This window comes from Camelus bactrianus, chromosome 11 (genome assembly GCF_048773025.1).
Source record: "Camelus bactrianus isolate YW-2024 breed Bactrian camel chromosome 11, ASM4877302v1, whole genome shotgun sequence".
Classification (NCBI taxonomy): Eukaryota; Metazoa; Chordata; class Mammalia; order Artiodactyla; family Camelidae; genus Camelus; species Camelus bactrianus.
The window spans coordinates 69,317,115-69,338,488 of record NC_133549.1 but is presented as its reverse complement, the minus strand read 5'-3'; the positions used below and the strand labels follow the sequence as shown (position 1 = coordinate 69,338,488).

At 33.4% G+C, this 21,374-nt stretch overlaps 1 protein-coding gene across 2 annotated transcripts in view; it reads right to left on the bottom strand.

Moving 5' to 3' along the window:
- Window positions 1–21,374, bottom strand: part of ADK (adenosine kinase) — a 414,549-nt gene that overhangs the window by 366,198 nt on the left and 26,977 nt on the right. For both annotated transcript variants that reach the window (XM_010963146.3, XM_045522789.2), the window contains exon 2: window positions 18,218–18,292. In XM_010963146.3, coding sequence (XP_010961448.1) covers window positions 18,218–18,292 — 75 coding nt within the window. The remainder of the gene's footprint in view (window positions 1–18,217; window positions 18,293–21,374) is intronic.

The following is a 21,374-nucleotide window of genomic DNA, read 5'->3' as shown; positions in this document are numbered from 1 at the left end:
ATATTTATGCTGTTTTACTAACTATATACTAATCACAATTTAATGACTAGGAGATTTTTTTTTAAAAACTTGACTTCACACATATATTAGTTGTAGAGACATATGAAAGGGTGATCAACATGCATGAAAGGTTTTAATGCATAAAAATACATTGCCTTCATAATGTATGCATAATATATTACATGCAAAACATAATTCATGCATAAAAAATCATCACACAAGGATAAAATCTGGTGGGGAAAAGTGTAATAGATACATAAATTTAAACAGAGAAAGGAATATAAAAATTTTAAATGTTAAAAAAAAGCTTATTTGTGTCTTTTTATAAATGAATAATGGTAAGTATCAAACCACTATGGTATTTAGTCCACTAAAATTGTGATTTATCAGTTTTATTTAACATTATAATATAAAAATCACAAATATTAACAAGTGAAATACTTTTTATCAAAACTTTTTTATGGAAGTTATAAAGTTTGAAATCAGTGGATTCGACATCTGTGTCTTAGCAAAGTGCTTGGTACATATAAAATAGGAACTCAATCAATGCTACTTTCCCTCTTTCTCTAGCTGGCTAGTGATAGAGAAATAAAAAACGTTTCTTGCCCTTAAGGACCTCACAATTCAGAAGACAAATCAGAATAAAAGTAACTGCTCATAATGTGGTATTACAATAACGTTAGGTACAATGTATAATGTTCATACAAAGAGGGAATAATAAACGGGGCTATTTCTCACTGAATCATTTAATGTCAATGTTTATTTAAATGTGGGGCTATAATTACAGGCAGTTCTCATTTTCATTTGTATGTCCTGTTCTGCCAACCTAAATGCTGTTGGTAGAACAAAAGATACACAGCCTTTTGAATCTTTCTATTACATTTAACTTATTATCTGAATATTTGACACTTTAAATTAATAAACTTCAAAGAGAAAATTCAACTTAGTGAAAGTAGAGAGCCACATATACTTCAACTTTCTACTATGTCTTTTCCAGAATGATACCAAAGCAGAGCCTATTTTTCAGTTGGGTTTTGTTTCCTAAAGACATGATTTTAAAATGTTCTGGTTTTATATCCATTTCTTAGATTCAAACATGAACATAGTCTCTTAAAATGCCAGAGACAGCAAAAGGTATTCCAGCCTTTTTTCTACCTGAATTTACCAGAGGGAAGAGACATACACTCCAGTCAGCAGAAGATGAGGAAGCAGGAGAGAGAGCAGGGAAGGGAACCTCTTTATTCCTGCCACAAGCCCCTACAAAGAGAGCCTCTGAGCCAGTGAAAGAACATTAGATTGAAAGTCTAAGACCTGATTCTGCCATTAAGTAGACAAGCCATTTAATTTCTCTGAAGAGGACAAAACTACCTATGTGACAGTTTTGCTATGTGGATTAAAAATGATAATACATGCAAAAGGCCCAGCACATTATTTAACACGTAATAAATACCCCTCCCCTCTTTATTAGAGGTGCCTGCACCTCTATAAAATGAATAATTCAATAAGCTCATAAGTGAAAGTGGGGAGGATATTAAAGTGTTTCACATATTTTGAAACAACTGCATGACTACAGATTTCCATTAAGGAAATATCAGAGAGCTCTGTACAAGGATGTCAACTAGAGCATTATTTATGAAAAAGTAAAACTGCAAACAATTATGCCATCCAAAAAGGAGCCAACTGCATCAATAAAGTATAGTTCAACCACAGGGAAATGGTACAATATTAAGTTTAAAAAAAAAAGAAGATTGTAAATACTCCCAAAAAGAGGTGGAAACATGTATGTCAAAATATTATATATTCTTCATGCTCTTTCAAAATGTAAATAATATTTTTTTGAAATTAGAAAAAAATATTTTAAAAAATACATATAACACTTTAGAATGTGGTTATGATACTCATCTGGATGTAGCTTTCACTTAAACTTCTCAACAAATGAATCTGTAAACCTCCAAAGATTAGTTCAAAACTTATCTTGTATTTTAAAAATTTAAATAAATTTAAATATTTTATTGTATAAATATTGAGAGCAACAGGTAACAAATAAGTAGGAAGGAGGGGAGAGGGAAAGGAGGGAGAAAGAGGGAACACGGAAGGGAGAGGAGAAGAAGGAGTTCTTTCCTCACTCTGAGCTGTTTAAGGAAGACACACCTGAAGCAAACAAACAAACAAAAAAACAACGAATAAAACCCACTAATGCCATTCCCACCATGGGCAATGAGAAAATGGTATTGTTATTTCAGATTTATAATTAAATATCATAATACATAAGTAAAATGCATTAATACATTATAGGTAACTATTGAGATATGCTAGAACAGCAGTAATGTGCTACGAACAGTAATAAAACGAAGTTTGGGCCTTTTGTAAGAGACAGAAACAAACATTATTTATTCAAGTATGCTCTTTCCCTGAAGAAGATTAGCATAACAGAATTTCAGGCTCAAAAAGATCCTTGAAGAGAAAGTGAAGCCCACAAACAGCCCAATCATAAATGAAATGCCCTACCCCATTTCATAGATACTTTATGCCAAACCAAGACTTGCTACATAGCAGGATGACAATAAAATATTCTATAAATACTTGCAATTAAGATTGCCTTCTGAGAAATAAACAAGTAAAATTCCAGAAATCTGCAAAGAATTCACAGACCAAAGAACCCTAATGGTATCCTGTAGTTTAATAAATCTGACAGAATCAATCAGGTAGACAGTCTGGATATTGCAAAGATTTTAAACAACTTCACATGTTTAACTGGCTCTTGCAATTGAAAAATAAAAGTTAATTAAAACACACTGGAAAGAAAGAAAAAGAGAGACCAAACATATTAACCACCACTAATCACTAAAGGTAAAATTTAAGAGGCTTATAAAGTAATAGATTAAGAGTAAACCATGGGGTTAGAATGCAAATAATAGCAAAAAGTTACAAGGTTTATGAAAATAGTATTTTAAATTCTCATTAGTAAACTAGATGAAGATTAAAACTCAACTGGAGAAGGCTGGAGGAAAAATAATTAAACTAGATTTAAAGCTAAACACACCAAACTATATTCTTTTTTTAAAATTGTTGATAATTATTCATAGTGACTAGCCACATATTTTCATTAATAGACATTTTTAAAATTTGGTACTTGTAAGTTGTCTCCACTTGGCTCTTGGGCCACATCAACAAAATCAGCACACTTTATATCACATTTCCTATTTATTTCTAAGTACATTCTAATCGGACTTCTGTCCCTATCTGTCACTCCACTGTTATTTACCTAGCTGAGGTTACCACTGATATGCTATTGTCAAATTCAGTGGACTTTTGCAGGCTTTATGTTGCCAGAGATGTTATAACTGACATTATTAACCATTTTGTCATACAAACTCACTGTACTTTGTGAGACCCTGTCTCAGCTCTCCTGCTAAAAGCTCACCATTTCTTCTCTATCTCCTTCGGTAATCCTTCTTCATCTATTCATCCATGAAATATTCTATCTTCCAACCACTTCTCCTTTTACTTTATGCTCTTTCTCTAGAAAGGCTCGTCTACTGGTTGCTTAAATATCACCTATATAATAATCGTGGTAGTAGTTATGATGATGATGATGCTAACGATGATGATGATAATGGTAATAACAGCTAATATTTACTGAATGGCATTGTGTCAAAGCACAATTAAATATAACATTTACTTATGATAGAGCTCTTCAGTCATGAATCCTCTACCCACCAGAAACATAAATCAGACTCTCTTCTGAGTATGCCCACCTGGATATCACATATTCATTTCATGCATGAACAAAACTGAACTCAATCTCTCTACTCCCTCTCATACTAACTCAGTTATAAATAACAACAATCTAGTCACTCCCCAAAACTAAAACTGAAATGTCACCCCTGACTCCTTTGTCCTTTTCATTAATCAAGTCTTACCTTTATAACACTACAGTATTAATGAACTTTCTCCCAACTATCCTCTCCTAACTATAACAACCAGGTCACCATCTCTCAACAGGTCTAACACTATAGCCTTCCCTAATTTATCTCCTCAAATCCCCTGGTCTACTGCAGACACAGTGATTTATGTAATTCTATATGTAAATCTGATCATGTCATCCCCCTGGTTATTAAACCCCCTCAAGTTGTCTCCATTGTTTGTAACAGAGATAAGAGACATTTCGAGCTTCTTAGTAGCCAATAGTATTAGCTAACATATGGCAAATACATAAATTATCTCATTCAACCCTTACATTATAATATTCCTATTCTAATATTCCTATTTGACTCACAAGGAAACTGAGCTTCCTTAGATTAAGAAATATAACCAAAGTCACACAACTACAAGTTGTTCCAGAGCACAATCTTAACTACGGTGATGAAGCAATTTCTTTCTACATCTGTCTCTCCTCAATTAGACGAGCTGTTAAAGGCAAGAAATTTATTTAACATTGTAGTCCCAGTACTTGAAAAATGCTGATGAAAATTCAGGTGCTCCAAAAAATTTCTATGAGCTCAAGTGAACTGTTAAAAATAAATCCATGTTTAGGTAAGCCTTAGGAATACCATTTCCCTCAATATTCAAAGTAAGGTCTGAACATCAGAGAAGCTACAAAGAACACTATTAAAAATATCTGGAGCAAAATGAGGTCTTCATAAATGAGTCCATGTTCATTTAGTATTCATAATTTAAGTCTTAACTGAAGAAACTCCAGAGCAACTCAAGTCCAATTCCATAATATGAAATATAAAGATTCAGAATTAAATACCAGTTTATTTCAAATTCTAAAAGAAAGAATCAAAATAGTCAAAGCTCATCTTTCTTTTAATGAAGGTCAAAGGTAACCAAGTTAAAGGAAATACTCAAAATTCAGTAGCATTTCCAAATACCAGTAATAATCTAAAAAGTGTTATTGAAAAAATATTCTACTCACAATAGCAACAACCATATTTTTAAAATACCTAGAATAAACCTAAAAAAAGTACTTTTATAAAGAAAACTGTAAAATTCTGCAGTAAAACCTAAGTGGCACTGTCTAATATTATAACCACTACTCACATGACTAAATTTAACTAAAATTAAATAAAATTTTAAAATTCTATTCATCAGTTGCACTAATCATACTTCAAATGTTCAAAGCTAAATAAATGTGACTGCTGGTTACCATACTGGACAACACTATATAACATTTTCAGCATCACAGAAAGTTCCAGTGGACAGCACTGTTGCAGATATAGTAAATTACCCCAGATTTCACTGTTACTTTTAATTGCTTCTGAATGGTTTGAATGTTTTCCAAAAATCATTTATTTTTATAACAAATTTAGCAATGATCACTACCACAAGATGTATAAGTTTAAAAAATACTATTAATTTTGTAACCCTGTATTTAATGTACTTAGAACCTATGTGTCACTGAAATATATAATAGAATACATAAGCTAAATGGAGAAATATATGTAGAGACAGAAAAACCCATATGGTGAAGAGCTCGTTTTTCCAAATTAATCTATAAATGTAATGCAATCCCAAACAACATCTCAGAAAGAATTTTCATAGGAATCAACAAACTTATTTTAAAATCTATGGACAAAAGAAAAGAGCCAAGAACAACTAAGAAAACTCTTGAATAAGAACCAAATGTAGGGACTTGCTCTATCCGACATCAAGACATACCGTAAAACTTTAGTAATAAAATAAAGATAGGGCTGGCATTAGTTCAAGGACAGACAGACAGACCAGGAGGGGAAAAAAAATAGAATTAAGAAACCAAACTAGAGGTAAATAAAAATCGGCACTGCGGATCAGTGAGTAAAGGCTGGACTATTCAAAATACAGTTATAAAGCAGCTGATTCCTATAAGAAAAACTTTCTAAAAACGGTATCCCTACTTCATATCATATACAAAATCAATTCAGGCTCAATTAAAGACCTAAATATATAAAACATAATGTTATAACTTATAGAAGAAAAACACTGCAAAATAGCTGTATAAAGACTTAACTACAAGTGTCAGGACATTTCAGAATTTGTAAAACAAAACAATAATAGTTTTTAACCTTATATACAGAGTATCACAACACTCCAAAAATACTGTTTGGAGTGTTAATGTACATTCTAAATATACCGTTTGGAGTTTAACATACACTCTAAATACTGTTAGGAGTGTTAATATCCACCTAATATACACTCATTTATCGAAGTAATTCATCTTAGTTCATAAAAATAATTCAGCTGTAAATTTTTGGCATTGAGTAATGAGCATTGAAATTTATGACCAACTACTATTACTCTCAGTATTTCTGTAGTGGACATTAAAGTAATATCTTTCATGCATGCTTACATTAATCAAGATTTACCTAGGGTTCACATCATTCTACCACTAAAGATTTACATCACTGAGAAAAACATAGTTTCTAAACTACTCTAGCTTCTCTTTTTAAAACTGTATTTTCACTTCTGATGATGATTTTTATTTCCCAATTATCATTTCATTAATTCTCTCATTCCTCTTAACTTCTGCGATATTTATCTGGTGTCAGAAATAATTAAGGCAAATCTGTCTTATGCATTCCTTCCCTCCGTTTTCCATTCCTATTAATACATACCTCTTTCTTTACTCTCCATAATTAGACCAAACTCATCTGGGAAGTATTTACATGTTCCATATTTCCTTCTCCCCTCACACCCACTGTGTCTCTTCAATATGCTGAAAAAGATTATTTTCAATAGCTTACTTCCTGCCACAAGTGTTCCTACTTATTTTCAGTTGTTATATTTGGCAAATTGGATACATTAAAACTGACTAACTTGACTCTGCTTTTTCTTTTAATTAGATAAAGATCTTAATTTTTTCTTATTCAAGGGGAAAACTAGCTTTAAAATCTTCAAATAAACAATAGGATACTCTAGAAGAAATTTTAATTTTTTAATATCAAATGAGTATCTATATTTCTGAATCATGTCAATGCTTGCTGTATTCTGGAAACAGGTCAATTGTAGGCAACATACCATCCTCCCAACACAAGAAGTGCACTGTTTTGAAAGCTTAGTCAAGATGAGAATTTTTGAGTCTTTCAACCTCTCACAAAGAAATCAGTAATCTACTCAAAGGCATTAATTAAAACTGAATGCTAACAATTTTTAGAGCAAATTACACACATTTTTCTCACTTACATTATACCTGTAACTGAAGAACAGAATTTCATTAAGTTTATAAACCTTTACGTATCTACTTAATTTATACTCAAAAAATCTGGATATAGAGTTTTCCACTTTCAAATTAATACTTCTATAGTAAGATAGTGGAAAATAAAGAATACAAGCCTACAAGTAAAACAAATACTCTGCACAATGACTGATACATTTTTTTGGTCATGAACAAATGCCTTAGACGCTAAGTTATTCTTTATGAGGATAACTACCTCAGAAAATTGTCATAAGAGCTAAAATAATACCATATAAAAACACAGCTAATATATGCTGAATAAATGCTATTATTATCAGATAATTACTAAAAATTATTATACTTTTATTTTTCTCCTCACTCTTGAAAGTTTTTCAGAAGAATTTTCCATGGCACTTCTTTAGATTCAACCCTTTTTTGCACACCACTCCAACGTGCAAAGACCATTAGGATATAATGGTTCTTGTTCTTTTAAAAACTGCTCTGAAAAGCGTGACATAGCATGTGGAAAATATAACTTCACAAAAATATATGTGAAAAAAGTATCAATATCCTCATTAACTTTTAACACTTAAAATTCCACTTAAAAAAGGCTTTTCAGTCAGATATAGTTACCAAGTGCCTAACGCGTATTCAGCACTATGCTAACAGTCACATGACAAAAAAGCATAGTGCAGTTCCTTGGTGTCCAGAGCTCACTGCACACAGAAAGGATTTACTAAGAAACTTTTCTTAATTGTTTTTCTCCCCACCAATGTTTATAAATGCTGCATGCAAGGCTTATACTATGGATATTTACTTATATACCTTGTACAAAAAAGAATGTTGAGCTTCCTCTCAAGAGATCAGAAACCAGAAGAGAGTAAGCAAATCAGAACCAAGAAAGTCAAAGGAAATTTTAAATTAAAGAAAAAAAAAGCCTCTCTTATTCAAAACACTACCTATTTGAGAAATTAAGATTATCACATAAATTACACAAAATTTTAAATACTTAAAACAAAAGATGAGACCAGAAATCAACAAAAAGCTTCAACTAAAGGAAAGTAAGAAAACCATTTTGATTTATCCAGGGATTGCTCTGACACAGGAAACAGGCTTACTCATTCTGAATCCCCCAAATCTGCCATGTAGTTATCAATTCTTAGTTTGTACATAGGTTTAAATTACCAAAAATTTAATAATCTAGTTAATAAATAAAGATAGTGTGACATGGTAGAAAAGGAAACATACAGGGTCAGGAGATACAGATTCTCTCTCAGGCTTGCACTGCTAATTGTAATCAAGGGAAAACATTTAACTTCACTGAACCTGGTTTTTTTCTGTTGTAAAAACAATAAAGAGGATTAAAACATCTCCAAATTTCAATGTATCTCAAAAATTCTATGCAACTGTAGTCACATATTTCCTGCTATTATAGCACATATAATAATAGTGAAATACACACACTCACACCCCTTGGACTTCATAAATATGGCAGAAAGACTTAAATAGGATCAAAAAGAACAGTAATATAAGCATTGAAAGTCAAAAAGGTTTCCACAAATTTCCAGAAAAAGGAAAGCAGATGAGGAACTCAGCAGCACCAAAGAAACTAAAATCTCAATTCCAACGGAAAGAGTCTATATATGATAAGCAAGCCCAGAACACCTGCAGAAGCCCTAAATCTCAGAAGACACGGATAAGGCATGGAGCTCAAATTAGGGGAACAGTCTACCATCTCACCCTCACAATTTACAACTCCTAAGATAAATCAGAGATAAATTAGAGGTTTATTCCCTTGAGAAACCAAAGAGAAGCATCTCTGAACGGAGGGACAGCTGGCAAGCCAGAAGTAGGGAGGGACAGATGAAACTGCCTAATTATGGTAACTCTGGCCCCCTTTCTCTGGCCAACTCTAACAATAAAGCAGCTTTATACCTTCAGGAAGGAAAATGAAGACTTTTCTATAAAGAAACTGAAAAGATTCTCAAAACAGACTTCCAGATACTAACATTAAGGGTCATCTCCCCTCTCCAAAAAAAAAACAGGCTTTTAGCATAATTAGGCCACAATAAAGTCCCACCAGTCAACAAGTCCAACCCACACATACCAATCTGCTAATGAGGTTTCAAATGAGGGGTACTGGGGGGAGGGGTTTTTGAAAAACAAATTTTCTTTGCATTATTTATTAGTGCTCTTGGCTATATAACAAATTCACCCAAAACTTGGCAAATTAAAACAGTAGTTATTATCCCACAGATTCTGAGAGTCAGGAATCCAGAAGTGGCTTAGCTGAGTTTCTCTGGCTCGAGGTCTCTCATGTGGTTTCAGTCAAGCTGTCTGTCAGCCAGGGCTGCAATAATCTCAGAGCTCAACAGAGGATGGAGAACCCACTTCTCAGCTCCTTTACACGGTTGTTGGCAAGTCTCAGTTCCCCACTGGCTGTAGGCGTGAGGCCTCTTCTCTCCAGCCATTTATGCTTCTCACAAGGTGTCTGAATGTCCTCAAGACATGGTGGCTAGCTTCTTCCAGAATGAGTAATCCAAAAATAAGAGACAGAGACAGAGGGAGAGACAGAGGGAGAGAGAGAGAGAACATGCAAGCAAGCACAAGCAAGTAAGACAGCACCCACGATGGAAGACACAGTCTTTAACAACCTAATCTTTGAAGCAACACACCATCACTTCTGCCATACGCAGCTGGTTACGTGGATCAGCCATGGTGCAATATGGGAGGGAATAACTCACAGGAATGCCAGCAGGAGGGGATCATCGGGAGCCACCCTGGAGGCAGGCTATCCCAGTCTGCCTTCTGGTCCCCAAGGATCTCTGCCTCCTGGTTTTCAAATCCGTGTGTAGTGCCCTCCCACATTACACCCAGTTTGGTCTGTATGACCAATAGCAAGCATATGGAAAAAATGATGTCACATCACATCCAAGAATAGATTATAAAAAGACTGCAGCTTTTTATATTTATGGAAAATCAACTCTCTCTCAAATGACTGGCAATAGGGCAAACAGCTGCCATTTTTTAGGACACTCAAATGCTTATCAGGTGAGGAACTGAGGCCCTCAGTCCAATAGCTCTTAAGAAACTGAGGCCAGCCAACGACATAAGTGAGCTTGGAAGCAAATCCTTCAGCCACATTTGAACCTTGCAATGATTGCCACACTGGCCAACAGACTGACTGCAACTTCATCAGAGACCCTAAGCCAGAACCACCCAGCTATGTCACACTCCTAAACCCTCAGAAGCTGGGAGATACTACATGTTTGTTATTGCAAGCAGCCAAGTTTTGGGGTAATGTAGTACACGGCAATAGATAATTATTACTACACAGCAATAAAAAAACTATTAAAGTATAAAAAAACTCATAAAAGCAATTCAGGACTGTTACAAAAATATTTAACTGTACAGAATGCTGAAATACAGGTACCCTACCATGAATGTTAGAGTTTAGAAAATATTCGTCCAGAGTTTTTCTTATTCCTATGCAAATAAACAGAATAAGCTTTTTAATGTCTTACATTTAACTACAGACAGCCAACAGTCACCAAATATTGAAGGAAAGTCTCCACTGTGAAGGAGAAACATCACAATAAGCAATCAGAAGAGGACAATCCACAGATAAAGCAGGGAAGAAAAGTGAAACCTTCAAAACCCAAACAAAAGCAACTCTAATTATTATGCTTAGACAGACAAGGGAAAAAAATCTACATTCATAACACAAGAACAAAATGTTACATAATAATAGTTTTCTAACATCAAGGACCAAAAAAAAAAAATCCTAAAGGCTTCTATAGAGAAAAAATTGGTAATATAAAAAAGAGATATATGAGATGCTGGAAGACAATGGCCTTCAAAATTCTCAACAAAAACTCTGTATTAACCAGTTAATAAGACTGAAGGGAAAAAAAAATGTAAAAGATCATCAGACATACACAAAGATTAAAAAAATTACCATACATGTACACATGCACTCTTTCTCTTAGGAAGCTACTGAAGGATATGCTATACACACACACACCACACACACACACAAGAAATCAATGAAGAAAATACGAGACACAGGAAACAAGAAATCTAAAAGGAGATAGTCAAAAGTTCAGGTAGAGTACTATTTAAAAGGACAAAAAAATGAGACAGGTATAGCAACACAACTAGTTCAGTTTGAAGCACAACGATGGTGAACTCCAGAAGGGAGGTCACAGAGGAAAAGAGGTTGATAGACTTACTGACTTTGAGGAGGAGGAGTGGTGGGGAGAGTGGTTAATAGGCACACAACAGACTTAATATATTGAGTGGCTACTGAAAATTTGAATAAGTGTACAGAAAATGGTACAAATGAACACAGAATGCAATAAATCATGGCAAGAAAAATGAAAAGCTTTATAAGTAATCAAAGTCTGTAATTTTGTTCATGATTTAATGTAATATAACAAAGTGGGGAAGATGAAAAAGAGGAAATGGTGTTCATATAAGAGAGATAAATCCTTAGCTATCATAAGAGAGAGTCAACATGCAAAATCTAAAATTGACAAATCAAGAAACAGCTAGAAATACAGACCTCAGAAAGCCCCTAAGCTTAGAATTGCTAGGTAGATGGGTAAGCATGAGAAATTAACGTTCAATTCTCTTAGTCTCCCAGTAAAAATCCAAGAATGCACAGGGGTTTTCCCAAGTTACTACAACCTGATCAGCAAGGAAGGAAGTAATCAGACTCTTCAACAATTTTTTTAAATCAAGAAAATATAAAAATCCTGTTGAGAATGGCAAAAGCAAAGTTCTCAGAAGGTCAGAGGGAATCCTCTCCACCATCGCCCCAAAACACGATTTGGTCATTTACTCTCCTAACAATCTGCAGACCAAGTGTGCCTCTCCACATGGAGTGCCACTGTATCCTCTATTCTGGAATCCATCCTAATCGAATCAATTTCTTGTATCCTTTCCTTACATTAAAGGAACTTTTATCCTTTGCCTATCCAATCAATCATCCTTATGAAAATCACACATAGCAATATTAGCCTATTGTTTAGACACAGACAGATACTAGGGGGAAAAAAACAGCTAACAGAATTTTAAATGGTTTCGTCTGGAAAAACAGCATTTATGGGGAGAAGGGTAAAAGCAAGGAGAGAGACGGAAGAAGTCGCAAAGAACTGATATTTTTCCTTAAAAACATTCAGTACCAGTTTAACTAGTTTTTAACTAGTACTAGTTTTACAATGATAAGTATTTTTTTTATTGAAAAGATCACATACTTCTTTTTTAAAAATCAGAATCACAAAAACAAATACTTTATCAGAAGAATTTTGACAGTTGACTCACTTTTATAGCATAAGATACTAATAAGTATATATTTAATCATTAGTTAGAGTACCTAACAGACTATTCCAGGATAGTTTATTTTCACACAGTTCAAATATAAAACACTTATGTAAATATGGTCTGAAATACAAGTTAAACACAGTCTATTGAAATAATAAGGACCTTTAAAATATATTTTGGAAGAAATGGCCAGAGATATAAACAAGGAAATTCTCTACCTTTTACGACCAAAACTTGCTTTTTATCTCTACATACTTATTTCAAAAGTAAAGGTTACATTAAAACCCTCACCGCCACCCAGAAAAAAAAAATCAGACTTCAGCTGGCCATTTAGGACCAGCTGCTAGTGAAACAAAGAAGCTACTTGAGCTCCCAGTAGTGTCAGCACACAGCTGCCAGATCATAATCATTCTGTTCACATTTGCACAAACTTTTAAAAACAAACATTCAAAACATAGTATAGAGTGAAAAAAAAGCTAATTACCTAAGACTACCCATAGTATTATCCCATAAACACAAACATTTATCTCTGGGTTACACATGCCTAAGAAATGTCTGAAAGCATGTTCTGAAAGCATGTTCATCAACAGTTTAACGCTGGTTACACACGTCATAAAATTTCCAATTTGTTACTTTCTCTTTGGATTTTTATACGCTATGTGAATTTTTTTTAGTGACCATCAGTTAGTTGATTTCCTGGACAAAACATCTCGCACTAAGCAAACAAAGGAGATCTAACTTCAAACCCATAAATTCATGTTCAGTTGGTTCTATTTTGTTTATAAACCTTTCAATGTATAATTGAGATACATTAAACTGTATATATTTAAAGTATATAATTTGATAAGTTCTGATACATACATATACTCATGAAATCACTACACAATCAAGATTAATGAACACACCCCTAAAAGCTCCCTCCAGTTTTTTTGTAATCTCTCCTTCCTGCACTCTGTCACACCCTGGCAAATGCACATAAAACTAATGATCTGCTTTGTTACCATAGATTAAATTGAATTTCCTATATTCTCAATATAAATGGAATTGTACAGTATATACTTCTTGTCAGGCTTCTTTCAATGAACACAATTATTATGAGTTTCATCCAATCAGTATTCCAATCCTTTTTCATTTCTGACTAGTATTCCACTCCATGGGTAAGCAATCTGTTTGATTCACCTGCTGATAGACCTAGAAGTTACTAGGTTTTAGCTATTAAAAACAAAGTTACCATGAACATTAGTGAACAAGTCTTTGTATGGACATATGCTTTCACTTCTCTTGGGTAAATACCTAAGAAAGGAATGGCTGGACCAAATAGCATATGTGTGTTTAACTTTCTAAGACTGAAAATCAGTGCAACATTTTACATTCCCATGAGAAGAAAACTGCACTTCCTCCATAATCTGGCCAAACATTTGATATGTTTTTAAATTTTAGCAATTTACAAATGTATGGTAATATTTCACTGTGTCTTCAATTTACATTTCTCTGATAACTAAAGAGAGTATCTTTACCTGTGCTTATTCGCCATCCATGTATCTTTGGTAAATGTTCAAATCACTCGCCCAAAAACCCATTTTTTGTTGGGTTGCTTCTTTTCTGATTGAATTTTGAGAGTTCTTTATATATTCTAACTGAATTAAACAAATGCTTTGCAAAGATTTTCTTCCAACCTGTGGTTTGTCCTTTCATTCTCAAAACAGTGTCTTTCCAACAGCAAAATTTTTTCATTTTGATAAAGTCCAATTCATCAATATTTTCTTTTATAGAACATACTTCTGTATTCTGTATATAAGGAATTCTGCCTTAAATCAATCACAAAGATTTTGTCCTATATTACTGTATAGAATTTCTATAGTTTTAGTCTTGATATTTAGTTCTATCAGTTAATTTTGAATATGGTACAAAATACAGATCCAAATTCACTGTTATGTACGTGGATGTCCAATTGTGCCAGCACCATTTGTTGAAAAGACAATCCTTTCTCCTCCAAACTTCCTTTCACCTTTGTCGAAAATCAGCTGTCTATTTATGTGTGAATCTATTTCTGGATTTTCTGTGCCATCAAACTTTACACTGGTATCATTGTTTTGATTACTATAGTTTTATAATAATTACTGAAATCAGGTAGTATCCTTTTTTATAGATTCCATCAGTTATCCTACATAAATGACAATGCCTTTTGGAAATAAAAAAATTATTTCTTCTTATGCCATCTGGATGTCTTTTCTTTCTTCTTGTCTAATTGCCTTGACTGGATTCTCCAGGACCACTGCATACATTCTGACGTGGTGAAAGCCGACATCCTTGAACTGTTTCTGATCTTCGGGGAAATTATTCAGACTTTCACCAGTAAAAATTACATTATCAGTAGGCTTTTCCCCAACTTAAATTTCATGAAGTTAAAAAAGGTCCCTTCTATTCCACAACTGCTATAAGAAATTTTATCAGGAAAATACATTGGATTTTGGCTAACACTTTTTCTGTGACTACTGAGATGATTATATGATTTCTTTTTTTAGTTTGTTAATATGGTGATGTACTCTAACTACATGCCAAACGTTAAACCTACTCTATATTCCTAGGATGCCATTTAATTCTGCAAAGTGATTAATACAGTGATGCTAGTATACATGTAGATAAAAGATTTTCAACCTTCATTATCACTTTGCATTCAAAGTTGGTAAGACAATTATAGATAGATAACAGAATGAAAACATCAATCTGAATATTAAAAATATAAACAGTAGTTAGAAAGTAGAAAGTTACAGTTAGAAGTAGAAGCAGAAAGTTAACAGAATTTAGAAAATAAGGGAGAAGTGGCAGAGGGAAGAGTAGGGGCACTGCTAACTTCATTCTATATAGTGAGAAGTCAAGGGATTCTATCAAAAGTTGATGTAAGAAAAAAATTTAATGTATGTATGTTACTTAAAAGCACAAGATAATCAGAAGAAATAAAACCATTAACACAATTGTTTGCAGGCATGTTTCTGATTAGCAAAGTATATTTTTTAAATTTGTATCTGAATTTCATAGGATAAGACATCCTCCAGTTTGTCCTACACCCCCCAACCCATTTCCTATTATATTACAACAGGCCAAATTTACACACTTATAAATTCTTGCCTGATCCTTCGACATTTGAATTTATCCAAATAAAGAGTTATGGAGGTAATCTCTAAGACATTTAAAAAAACCAAAACTTGTTACAAATGGTTGTCTCCCCACCAAATCAGTTGTATTTCTATGTACCAGCAATGAACAATCCAAAAACAATATTAAAAAAAAAAAATCCCACTTACAATAGCATCAAAAATAATTAAATACTTAGGATTAGATTTAACCAAGGAACTGTGAGACTTGTGAACGTAAAACTACTAAAAACTGTTGAAACAACTTAAAGACAACCTAAATAAATGGAAGGACATCCCCTGTTCATGAACTAGAAGACTTAATATTGTTAAAATGGCAATATTTCTAAAACCAGCCTACAAATTAAATGCAATCCCATTCAAACTTTCAACTGCCTTTTTTGCAGGAACAGACAAGAGGATCCTAAAATTAATATGGAATTGCAAGGGACTTCAAATAGCCAAAACAACCCTGAAAGACAACAACGAAGTTGAAGAGCTCACACTTCCTGAATTAAGAACTCACTACAAAGCTACAGTAATCAAAACAGTGTGGTACTGGAATAAGGAAAATCATACAGACTGATGTAATAGAACTGAGAATCCAGAAATTAACCCAAACACCCCTGGTCAACTGATTTTCATCAAGCATGCCAAAACCACCATTCAGTGTGGAAAAGTACAGTCTCTTCAATAAATGATGCTGGGACAACTAGATTTTCACATGCAAAAGAATGAAGTGAACCCTTAAGATACATCTTATACAAAAACTAACTCAAAATGGATCAAAGATCTAAATTTAAGAGTTAAAACTAAAACTCTTAGGAGAAAATAGGCACAAATCATCATGATCTTAGATTTAGAATGGGTTTCAGATATGATAGCAAAAGCACAGGGTACAAAAGGAAAAACAGATAAACTGAACTTCATCAAAATTTAAAAACTTTATTGCTTTAGAGGACACTTCCAAAAAAGTGGGGAAAAAAACCCCACAGAATGGAAGAAGGTGTTTGCAAATCATGCATCTGATAAGGTTCTAGTATTAAGAATAATATAATATATATTATATTATATATAATATAATATATCTTACAACTCAACAACAAAAAACAAATTAAAAAATGGGTGAAGAATTCCAATACACATTTTTCCAAAGATATACAAATGGCCAATAAGCACATGAAAAGATGTTCAACATCATCAGTGATTAGAAAAATGTAAATCAAAACCACAATATGACTTTATACCCACTAGGATGGCTATAATTTTAAAAAGGGAAAAGAACAAGTCTTGCTGAGGATGTGGAGAAAATAGAACCCTCACCTGTAACTAGTCGGAATGTAAAATGGTACAGCCAGTGTTTTAAACAGTCAAATGGTTCCTAAAAAAGCTAAACACAGAATTACCATGTGACTTAGCAATTCCACTCCAAAATGTATACTCTAGACATATGAAAATATATGTCCATGCAAAAACTTGTACACAAATATTCACAGCGGCTTTGTTCATAATAGCCCCAAAATGAAACCACCCAAAGCATCCATCATCAGTGTGTCCATCAATGGATGAATGGACAAATAAAATGTGGTATGTATACAATGGATTATTATTCTGCCTTAAGAAGCAATGAAGTACTGATACATGCTACAACATGAAGAACCTTGAAAAACATCATGCTAAGTAAAATAAGCCAGACACAAAAGGCCACATATTGTATGTCTCTATTTATATGAAATAAAATGTCCAGAATAGGCAAATCCATAGAAACAGAAAGCAGACTGGCAGTTCCCTGGAGATTGGGGCAAGGTGGGGAGGGCAGGTTGAAAATACTGAAATGACCACTAAAAGAGTACTAGTTTCTTTTTGGGGTGATGAAATGTTCTGGAATTAGGTAGTGGTGATGGTTGCACAACACTGCAAATGTCCTGGCAGTCACTGAATTATACACTTTAAAATGGTTAAAATTATGAATTTCAAGTAAATTATACCTCAACAATATTTTTTTAAAAGTGGTTGCCCCTGGACATAGAACTTGGGGTGATCAAGTAGAAGGACCTTGATTTCTCATTATTAATCCTTTTTTAGTACTTAATTTTTTTCTTGTACCAAATAATCTCAGACAGTCAGAATAAATAAACACAAAATGATTTCTCAGCTAAATTAACAACACTGTAAGTTACTATTAGGGGAAAATAGTGGAAATTCATGGCATTTGGGTTATGTCCTGATACTCTTCTTGCCCTTTCTAATCCTATTCCTTCTCCCATTCATGTTATTATGGTACCACTATAGATGTAGTTCATTGATAGTAATTTTTAAATGTGGAAATTAAATCATGAAGTAAACCACATACTTCTTCCTTGAAAAAATTAAAAATAAATTTCAAGTGAAAATAGCAATAGGAATGAACAAACGTACCTAAGTTTTCCCAGGGAAAAGTATGGTCAATTATTTAATAAGTAATAATATTCTACTTGCTAATGGCAGGTTTATATTTCTGGAGTTTTCCTCCAGTTGAAGATGTTAAGAAAGTAAATTCTAAAGTTCTCATCAGTTTTTCTTTAAGTTTCACATTGTACATATAAAAAAGTTTAATACTTACTTATCAAGGAAATCCTTATCCACTACAGCAGTGATGTCAAGAAGAGGATTTCCCATTCCAAAGAGAATATTTTCACTAAAAAAACAGAAACAAAATACAAGCACAAGTGAGAAATACTTCTGAAAATAAGTGATATGTAAAATGCACACAAATATAAAAATATCTTCACTTTACCTTGAAAATACATGTAACATACTAGTTTATTAAACCTTTGATTTGCCTATTATATGTAGGGCAACATTTTAGAGGTAGGACGAGTACATTCAGAAAGGAGAATGACTTTTAAGTTGGAGGAACTAAAATATAACAGAAGAAATCAGATCATGTGATTTTCTTCCCACAGTATTTAACAGCCAATGACTGCAGCTAATTAATTTCAATGTTCTTTTTTTTTTAAGGTCTATCATAACAAAGTTCTGCACCCAACCAGCATGATAGACAATTAACTCTCTCTAACAAGTGAAATACTGAACAAATGAAAGTTTTTAGGGAGCATACAGCAAGTCCTGGAGGAGTCCAGTCAAGAGCCTTATCCCTAAATATCTGTGAATGACTGGGGTGGGACCTTCACAATGGGTATCATAGATACTGTAATTTTCAATTACATTTAACAGGCTTTGAGGAAGTCTGTTTTCCAAAATGGATCACAATATGGCTCAATACTGAGGAAAAGACAGAACTCCACCCAAGTGATACCTTCCAGCCCAACTGAAAGCAAGAAATGGACCAGTGGCCATAACTGGGTCAGCCTCCATGGAAGGCATCCCGCTAGTTTATGCAGTAAAATTTACCTCTGTGTAATTTCCCACTGATCTCTAGTTTGCTCAAGCTCTCTTCCAGTTGCCTCCAAACTGGTGACCATCCTCCTCATTTGGAGGTTACCAATAATATTAACAGGATCAATACCCCAAAGCTGCTTTAGGAGAATGAGGCACAGCCTACAATAATAGTCTATAATGATTTAGAAGAACAAATTATATTTAGATGAATTTCTCTTAATAAAATCACAGATTGTGCAACTACAGTTAAGTATGCAATAAAAAAGAAATTTGTCCCTTTTTCTATTTAAAGAAAGCTGATGGTGAAAAGATAATTCATTGATTTATTCACACTGACATTTATAAAAAAAAAAGTCTAATACAAAAAGAAAATACTTTAAGTCCTTAGAAAATGAAGGATCAGCAGGCAGATACAGTAACACTTGATCATCATTTCATTAGGGACATCTCTCCGTGATTTATGTATTGTTAGTCTAACAATAAAAATTCCTAGAACTTATTTAAAAAGAAAAGTACAGGGGAAATACAACTGAGCTGCCTGGCTGTTTCCTTTTATTCACCCCTTTTAAGTGTTCAGTTCATTATAAATAGTCATGTAACCACAACCAAAATCAAAATATGAAACACTTCCATCACCACACAAAAAAACCATCCTGTCCCCTTGTCAGTCTCTCCATCCCCAACTGGTCTCCTCTTGGTTTTAAGGAATACAATTAAAAAGAATATAACTGTGACTTCTTCTTAAGAAGTCAGTCCTTTGCGCATCTCCTGCATTCTCAAAATAGTTCCTTACACTCTATTTGAAAATTTAGTAAAAATAATGTTACCAAATTAATGCAACCTCTCTGGGCCTATGGCTTCTACAGTTAAAGAACTATGGGGGGGGTGGCAGGGAGGAATGAGCACACTGAATCACAATAACCATGTTTAAACTCATTCCTAAATTTATTTGTCCAACAAAACCTTTTCTTATGAACATAACTGGACAAGAACATGTAAAATGTGATTCAGAACTCCCCGTCTAAAGGACAAAAGATGAAATACTTATACACTGCCTACTGCCCCTCGCTGCAAGAAGTATGTAACATAAACCCTGATGAGAGATGCATTCTACTTTCAGAAACGTTAAAATGTGAAGAAATACGCATATTACAATCATTGAAATACAGTGCCTCTTTAACTTTATCTCTCACCATTCTAACTCATACATACAATCTATTTTCTAATCACAATACCTCACTGTTCCCTGAAAAAGACCCTAACTGTAAAGTACTTTATCCTAGTTCTTTTGTCTAGCAAACTCCCATTCATCTATTTAAAATGTCTCATAAGCCAGCTGTCTTAGAAAAATCTTCTCTAACTCGTACCCAAGGGTTCTCATGTAAAACATTACAAGCTGTCCCCTGCACAACTCCAGAGGGCTCTATTCACAATGTGAAAGATAGCTCCTATAAAGTAAGACACTGCTGCTCTCCCTCCCAGTTTTACTCATTTCCTCCCTCTAGGTTCTGTTAAGTCCTTGATGAACTTTTTAATTGATTTTTAAGGGTTTCTTTGTACTTTATCTCAATCAACTTATCTCAATATAAAGGGTAAATTTTTTTTAATCTTAATTACAGTTGTATTCTCAATGGCTAGCATATGATAATCTCACGGGCCTTGAGGGATTTTGCGATTCTAGACTGTGATTTTTTTGATCAACAGACTGCTGCTTCTCTCAGGCTCCCATAGATCAGGGCTGGGTTTACAGTAAGGTTAGATTTTAAAGATACTTGAGGTCAAATAATATAACACTAATTCAAGATAGTTTGTCTTAAGTTAAAAATGAATATTGCATTTCCTAGAGCAATCACAAAATGATAACACAATGAGGTATAGCTAAAAAAAATCCAACAAAAAATATAAAATGAAAAATTAAAATATAGTCAATTTAGGAAAAAAGGCAGAAATAACATAATAACATACAAGATAAGCAAAACAAAAAGATGGTGTACTTAAATGAAACCACATCAGTAATTACATTAAGTGTATATGGATTAAACACTCCAATTAAAAAATAAAGACTGTCACACTGGATTAAAAGAAAAAATAAATGTCATTTACTAGAGATACATGCTAAATACAAAGATATAGACAGTTTGAAAATAAAAAGCTGGATAAAAATAATACCATGCACACAGTAATCAGAAAAAATCTGCAGTGGCCATATTAATATCAGACAAGGTAGGCTTTAAAATAAGGAGTATCACCAGATATATAAGGATTTCATAAAAATAAATAAGTCAACTCACAAAAAAATAAATGCTTCATAATACTCAGTGGAAAAAAAACTTGAGAGAAACAAAAGAAACAGACAAATGCACAATCTTAGGTAATTG